This window comes from Gasterosteus aculeatus, chromosome 2 (assembly GCF_964276395.1).
Source record: "Gasterosteus aculeatus chromosome 2, fGasAcu3.hap1.1, whole genome shotgun sequence".
NCBI lineage: Eukaryota > Metazoa > Chordata > Actinopteri > Perciformes > Gasterosteidae > Gasterosteus > Gasterosteus aculeatus.
The window spans coordinates 7,105,778-7,114,102 of NC_135689.1; the positions used below are offsets into that span (position 1 = coordinate 7,105,778).

An 8,325-nucleotide genomic window follows, 5' to 3' on the forward strand; every position below is an offset into this window, starting at 1 on the left:
TTGGATTTAATGAGGAAGTAAATGAATCCCACACATCAAATCTGCTTCTCAGGATGCAGGCGGATTTCAGTTTAACAGCACAAAGAACATTTTACAAAACTACTACAACAATGTGAGATAGATCCAGTCTTTCTGCAGTGCTTTATGAGCATGCCGAACTACATTTTCCTGTTTATGTGACATATAAACCTTTGGAATAACAAACTGTAGCTGTTTTATCACATTTACATTACATTTTTATTAGCTTTCATTTAGTGAGTTTATTTCTAGTTTTCTGCAAAGAATTGGCAAGAAATGATGTTGAGGTTAAAAGTTATTCACCTCCAGAGTAATTCCCTGGAAAGAGCTGCTAAGCTACAAGCATCATGTGTTTATTGTCAGAAGCTTTGATCGTCATATGTTAATTGACAGGATGTTTTTTGTATGTCTGCTCTGACTAAAAAGACTTAACTTAGTGATCCATTCAAATGATTTGGAAGATTCGCACATGTTATTAATATCCAGGTGTCAAACAATACTATTTACAACCAAGGGGAATATAGCCAATGTGGCTGTTTGTGTGTAGATAAGCGCTGCGGTGTCCAGAGTCAACAATGCAATTTGAATCTAACGCGGCAATATTTGATACGCTATACGTAACTTAATCGGTTTTCTAAAATAACCTGAACATAATCAAACTCTTAAGTTAGCCAAGTGTATAAAAAAACATCTGAGGGATCAATACTCTCGATAGTGACAGTATTACACTTTGAATAGAGATATAACCTTTTGGATATAGCTATTGCTAAATTAAGTTGCAACTTCGTCATGGCACAATATCGGCGGTGTGACTCTTGTCCCCCGGATGCAAATAGACATTCCACCAAAATCCACCAATTTGGACATCTGCTAAATATATCTACAATAGTCCTGAATTATATAGTTTTGTTCAACACTTTACAATCATTATTCTTACATCTCATTCTTACATTTCAATATAAAAGTTGATTTTTAGCTGCTGTTGGTGCTAAATGATCAAACTAAGTAATTTGATGGACTTATTGATCTTGGAGCCTGAAGTGACCGAGTTGATCTCAAATATGACATGTGTACATTATATTCCTTCACACTTTGGAGGACTTGTTGATTTAATGCAGATTGACATAACAACTAAGACGATGACCCATGATGTTCACAGACCTCCATGGAATACCACAGGAACCAATTGTGGGCTCTCTCCATTACAGTAGAGCACAGCCACAGTGGCCTGGAAGCTCTGTGAACTAACTATACAAGAAGAAAAAGAAACATATGCTTAAGGACATTATTAGAAAAACGAGTCTTTGGTTCTGGATCAAAGAAAGTTAGAAGGGTGCTTGCTTTTCTCCTCAGCAATTAAAACAGCACAATTTAATCTAAAGCTACTTAGTTTGGAAGGTGATGGGAAATTAAAGAAATGTAAGCTCTTGCCAAATTACGCATCGTGTCAATTAATTACAACTTCCACCACATGTGCGTGCGTAAAGTCGAAGGCTGTGTGCGCGCACACGCAGCGCATCATTTCGGGGAACCGCTGCTGTCGGACGCGTTGCTCGGAGTGAGCGTGCGGGCTATGGATGATATATGGAGAGATACCCCTCTCAGACCGGAACAAACCTGTACTTTTGTCTCATCCACGAGCTCCGAGTGCACCGGAAAATGAGAGGCGCGCACAGCAGCGTGTTTGCCGGTTGGTGGTGAGATTATACGGTTCCGACTTTACGCGGACTGCTTTTTTTTGGTTGTCGTCGTTGTCTCACTTGGATATGGCACACATCTGGATCCAGTAACAGAATTGAACAGCGTCAGACGCGTCCGCGGCAGGTGGGCAGACCGGTGGGGGCACGCGGGAACTTGTGTGGTGCAGGAGACGGTCTCTCTTTTCGAATCGGCGCTGCCACAGCTGTCTCGGTGAGGGAGCGAAAGCGCGCGCGCACGCAAGAGAGAGAGGGAGAGAGAGAGAGAGAGAGATATAGAACCATGGTCAACTGCTTCATACTGATGCTGAGCTGGACTGTGATCTCTGGGGTGGCGAGAGCTCAGAATGACACGGAGCCCATCGTCCTGGAGGGGAAATGTCTCGTGGTCTGCGACTCCAACCCGACCGCGGACTGGAAGGCTTCGTCCTCTCCGCTGGGCATCTCGGTGCGCGCCGCCAACTCCAAGGTGGCTTTCTCTGCGGTGCGCAGCAACAACCACGAACCATCGGAGATGAGCAACAAAACCAGAATAATCTACTTCGACCAGGTTAGGACGATTTTTCATCCACAATAATGTAGTGTTCTTAACTTGTCGAAACCTGGTCCACTGAAGTCTTTATTTTGTGGTCGACACCTTCACCCTTTACCCACCCTTTCTTGACATTAGTGTCATCGCGGTCGTCCCGGAGGATAGTTTGAAGCTGGTCGTGGTTGGCAGGTGGATTCAGTATACAAGTGCGCGTCAAACGCACGCGGGCTTTGAAAGTGACTGGATCATGTTCGTTCCCGCAGAGCAGAGCTCACGCATTCATCAGTTGGCCTCGAGCGCACGCGCCAATAAACGTCCCCCTACCCCCCCACCCTCCCCGACCCCCACCCTTTAAATAAGTTAATTAAAACGAAGCAAAAAGATTAGTCATGCAGCGGTGGGCAAAATAACAATATCGCTGTTGTTCCCTGACCTAACATTACATTTGTCTCTCAACACACTGCACAATGACAACGACTTCTTAGACATGCGCGACTTGCGCGTGCTGTTGCCATGAAAGCAACACTTGTCAAAGGTCGCGGCTGCAGAGGTGCTTTTGTTTGCTATGAATCCTGCAGATGTCAGCCGTACGTGCGTAAAGCCTCTTTGCACCACTCATGGGACAGCACTACATGTTATGCTGACTGACATGTGGAGGGTGGATCCTTTCAGCGAGGCAGTGTTGAGGAAGACTCTGATCCCTTGCAGTCACTGACTTTGTATCAGTGCAATGAGTGGATAAAAAAAAATCCAGATTTAGCTCCAAACTGGAATTTGTTGATTAAAAATGTCATCAAGCACATTTTGGGTTTCTTGTAAGTGGAAGTCGGGTAGATCCAGTGAGTTTGAATGTAATGTTTATGTAAGAGTGTTGCATTCAATTTGTGTCTGAGGGGCCAGAGTAGCCCTCGGTGTCCTGGTGCATTGGCACATTTAATCCTAAAGCCCCATTGAAGTAAAAGCCATTGTGCTGACTAATATGAATTATATTGATATATAAAACCACGGTCATAATGTGTTTTTTTCCCTCTCTCGTAGGTTCTTGTGAATATAGGAAACTACTTCACATTTGAATCAGTATTTTTGTCCCCAAGAAAAGGAATCTACAGTTTTAACTTCCATGTCATTAAAGTTTACCAGAGCCAAACCATACAGGTACTATTTCTGTTTATTTCAAATGAATTGGTCGTAAACATGTTATTAGAGTTGGACAATATGTCTTCTTTAGGGACAGTATGGAAATGATTGGGAGGACAGGTAAGAAAAAATGAAGACAAACCGTACTTCATTTTAACCCCCCCCATAGAAAAAAACTCTTTCTGAATATCATCAAGTCATATGAACATATTGATTTTGTTTAACTGTAAAGCTAAAAAAAGACAAACAAATAATCCAACATCATTATTAATGATTGTTGTGATGATTTTAAGAATTATTGTGATTAATCTAGTGACATCATTTAATCGTGATGCTACGTGTGAGACATAAACTATGCGAGAACACTCCTTCAAACCATTGCTTTGTCTTCCCCATTACTAATTGCCATTTCTGTTGTCCAGGTGAACTTGATGTTGAATGGCAAACCGGTCATCTCCGCCTTCGCGGGCGACAAAGACGTCACCCGCGAGGCGGCCACCAATGGGGTTCTGCTCTATCTAGAAAAAGAGGACAAAGTCTACTTAAAGCTGGAGAAGGGAAACCTAGTGGGTGGATGGCAGTACTCAACGTTTTCTGGCTTTCTTGTGTTCCCTCTGTAAAAATAAACAAATGTGTCGCCACTATATAATCAAAACATTGCTGCTGCGTCCGTTGGATCTCACCAAGTTGTTGAAAAAGTGGATTTGAACATAGAGGGGAAACATGACTTTGGAAATCGTCCACCTTCACTGGATGTGAAAGACTCTTAAATGTTCCTTATTGCTTATATACGTTACTGTCACTCAAGCAGCTTCGAGAAACGCTACAACATCCCCAAAGTCATTGGAAACTATGACGTAATATATTCAGCATAGTGATTTTTTATCATGGCAACTGTTGCATTCGAGTGTATCTGCTTCTCTGGTTGTAAACTGTAAAATGCTTGTGTGGCAAATTCATTTTTTAACAAAGGATGGATCATCAAAGAAGCCTGCCTGCCACAGCCCCCCAACCCCCCCCCACCCGACCCTTTGGCCCCTGGAAGTCATTTGCATTGTCACTGAAACACTCCAAACGACTGTAGATAGCCAAAATGAACTGCATACTGTACACAAAACAACCACGAGAGAGTGTACGAATTACACACAGTAACTTCATAGACAAGCTAATTAACTACAGAGAGGCACAAAAAGAAATAACACTGAGAAACCTGCAATTTGTTTTGCCAAATACAGTTTTGGAGGAAAGCCATTCTTGTGAATTGGTGGCAAAGATATATTTTATTATTCTTTTTTGTTTTATTGGACTGTGATTCTGAAGACTTGGTTTAGCATCTCAAGTCTCTCGTGTGACTCGGTTCAGGCAACAGGGGCACTTGGTTAAAGTGGGAAGTTGTTTTTAGCACGAAGACTTAAACCAATTCATTACGCTGCTTTCCCTCCTTCCAGACGGCAGACAGACGATTTTTTACACAGGGGAGTGTTTAATAGTTTTCTCAAAGGGTTAGTGGCTCAAACACATCTAAATGAATTGTATATATTTGGCTTAAATCAGGGGAAAACCAACTGAGTCCAAATAACTGCCAATGTTTCTTTGAATCTGCTTGAAGTGTTTTTGGAAAACTGCCTCCTAACAAAATAAGCCATAACAGCTTAAAATATGATGATATGGCATTTTTATAGCTTATTTCTGATGTCCCCAAGAAGAAATCATATTATTTTAGGTTTACGGTTAGTTTCCCATTTTTCAACAATATTTCCACAATCTATGCCAATCCCTGTCATCATCTAGGTCCTTTGAGTGCCTCATAGTAACAAAATCAAGTGTTGAAAATAATTTAGTTGCTGCAGTACAAGTGGACATCGTCAGAAAAATATGTAAAACACATAAACATGATTACATGTTACATAACATGATTGATTTTTGTGACTAATGAAATATATTAAATAAATAAATAAAAAAACGTTTCTCATCATGTTGATAAAAAAACTTAATTCAGGCTGGATTACGTATCTCCCGAATTGTATTTCTGTTGAAAACGAGTAGTCTATAAATTAAATTTTTCTGTTTATTCCCAATAGACTTTGCTAAAGTCACCTCATGGTTTGTAGCCCTATATAACGTTTGATGGACATCTGATGACATTAACATGCAGATAATAAATTGATTACCGTCCCACATCAGTTCCGCTGGGCAGCCTGGGATAACAGATGAATTAATAAACGCCTTAATTGTTGCTTTGAGCTCAATGTGCTTACAATATGTGTTGGCTCTCCCCTTCGTGTCTCCGGCGGAGTTACTGTCTGCCTTCCTGCAACACCTTCTGCTGCATTGTTAAAACCCACCCTGAAAGCTTGCCGAGGCGTGTCTGAGAAGATTATTGAAATCGTAATTTCCCCCCCGGAACATTAATCTGCACAGGTTGAACCTCACCGGCGTTCACTCTGAATGATGAAAATCATGTTGCTACGCCTTTTTTGCTAAAGGATTCTTGTCAGGGACTGATGGGTAACACCCGGGGCATTTAGTGGTGTATTTGGGAGACATTTTGATGGAAGGGATGTTTTAGTTCACTGGGTTAATAAAGAGGCAAAGATGGGAATGACACTTCATACCAAACATCGCTCAAGGCAACGGGGTCAAAAAAAGCACATTTGCTCATTTTAATTGTGCAAACATATTCATTCTGAGAGCACATGACTGGTGACATCAATTGAAGGAACTTGCGTTTATTGATGGCACAATATTTATTTTGTTAAACCTAAACTGTCTAAATATATTCTGTAACTGATTTTTTATCATTTTACGTTTGTGTGACATTATTCAAAGCTGGACTGTGCTGCTGAAAGAAAATAATGTCAGTCAGTAATAACATAATTTGTTAACTCTGTGTTTGAATGATGCAAATGTAAATATATGGATTATAAGGTTGTAACATGTTCGTTAGATGTTCCTATTATGTATTCGAATTCTGGTCATAAATTATTAATAAAAAGGGATTTCTATAAAATTATGTTTTTCAATTTCATTTTTGGGCCATAAATGTTTCTAATCAGATCTCCTGTTGCTGTGATCTGTTATAGTTAACACCCTTCCTCCTGCAGAGAGTCACTGAATTGTGTTTTCTCAAAGAGACAAACCAAATTAATAAAATAAGAACACACACTATTAAGTAAAACAAACAAAAAATTAATAAATTACAAATTATTTTTAGGGAAAAATCAATTAAAACCTACAACTCGTTAATATTTGTGTAATTACAACTTCAATCGATGATTGAAGATCAGATACCAAACTCCGGCCTCTGTACAGCAGATACCAGTATGTGATATAAAAAGTGACTAATTCTCTGTTATTAATCAGCAGAGTCTTTATTACCACTTCCTATGTGCTCCTTTAATTCCCTTTTTCGTTTCCTTGTTTCTTCTTCTTTGTTTTGCGTTTTTAGAATGTTTCAGAGTTGAAATTGAATTTCACGCACATGCTGTGAAGGTGAAATAAACCTTTAAAACCATTCAAGATAATATTCAAAGCGTGCTGCTGTATTTAAATCTTTTTCATGCTTTGTACTTTTCCTCATCAGTACATTAATACTCAACTATTATTTAATGTTGTCGGTTTCTGTGGTGCACCAAAGAAATAGAACCATTGTTTCTAAATGTCTGTCTCATTGCAAAACAACCAGTGATGAGTAGATCACAGAGGTGTGTAAATATGTAAATGTATTTACAGTTGTATTACAGTTGTATTTACAGTTGTATGATGTTATTCCAAAAAGATGATCCTCTTTAATGAGAACGATCAAAAGCATTCTCTGGGGATTTTTTCCATACAAAAACATGCAAATTTGACTCAAGATCTTAGAAAAGATAATGTACCACAACACAGCCAACTGATTGTTGTCCATGGATTTTGTATCACAAATATAGGTCCTAATCGTTTGGTATTTCAAATTGTACAGAAATACAAGCAGTAACGTGGGTGAAGGATACATTTTTGTGTTGCACTTCCATGAGAAGCAAATGTGTCATTTTAACAAAGAAAATACATCCGTGTCAGAAGTAATTCTTATATGGTGCCATTAATGAAGCAAAAAAATGCCTTTTTCTAAAATATCTAGATTGAAATGCCTGGTTGAATCCTGTTCCGCGATGTTTGTGTTGTACGTCGAAAAGGCAATAACACTCTCTGTTAATGAATCAGATCCCCAAAATCATCTGCAGGGAGATTATCTGCCACTGCAGCGTGATTTGTTCCCGTGTGTGTTCATGCTGACAGATTGACTGTTTACGAGATAAGAAAGATCCAGCAAGAAAGTTGCTTTAAATGAGCTGCAAAACTCCCGACTCTACATGAATTTCAATAGACAGCGAACAGAAGGTCATCCTGAAAACTTTACACTGGGATTTTATGGACGTGTAGCTGGGGGGGAAAAACCCAGCTGTTGCGGAAAATCATTTTAGTGACACAAGTTCCTGTCCTTAAAGTTATGTGGTCGCAGGTGTGCTGTGTTGAATTTCCAACATAAGCGTGACCTTTCTAGTGATATTTCGGAGGACAATATTGAGGTGTGATTGAGGGTTATTTTCTTGAAACAGTGAAGCAATTTAGCCAGATTGTTCCCAGCACTTGGTTTCGAGTTATGCAGAGCACTGCTCACTTTGATAGCATCCAGCGGGACACGTGACCCCTGACCTGAAGTAAAAAAGCACCGATGTTTTCTTAAATCAGAAACACCTGAATGAAAATGTAAGGAATATATTGAGCAGTGTGTTTATCCACGACGGTCTTCAAAGCGTTGCAGACCACCTTCTGTAGCTTAATAGTTGGCCATGAAAAACTGACTTCACGATATTTGCCTGAATCTAACCGGCAGCCGTCGCCGTAGTAACCGCATAAAAAGACACAAAAGTATCATAAAAATAAAACGTGAAAAGCTTA

General features: G+C 39.8%; 1 protein-coding gene across 1 annotated transcript; it reads left to right on the forward strand.

The window, feature by feature from the left end:
• Positions 1-1,725: 1,725 nt before the first annotated feature.
• cbln4 (cerebellin 4 precursor) lies at positions 1,726-6,398 on the forward strand. Its single transcript, XM_040193740.2, has 3 exons — positions 1,726-2,265; positions 3,286-3,402; positions 3,807-6,398. The coding sequence occupies exons 1-3, from the start codon at positions 1,999-2,001 to the stop codon at positions 4,002-4,004; spliced, it is 582 nt and encodes a 193-aa protein (XP_040049674.1). The 5' UTR covers positions 1,726-1,998; the 3' UTR covers positions 4,005-6,398.
• Positions 6,399-8,325: the final 1,927 nt, after the last annotated feature.

What these genes read in the sequence shown, in the direction of transcription:
- cbln4 (XM_040193740.2), top strand. Translation starts at nt 1,999, where the DNA reads ATGGTCAACTGCTTCATACTGATGCTGAGCTGGACTGTGATCTCTGGG. An exon ending in GAATAATCTACTTCGACCAG is followed by an intron (nt 2,266 to 3,285) that starts GTTAGGACGATT and finishes CCTCTCTCGTAG; the next exon opens with GTTCTTGTGAATATAGGAAA. An exon ending in ACCAGAGCCAAACCATACAG is followed by an intron (nt 3,403 to 3,806) that starts GTACTATTTCTG and finishes TCTGTTGTCCAG; the next exon opens with GTGAACTTGATGTTGAATGG.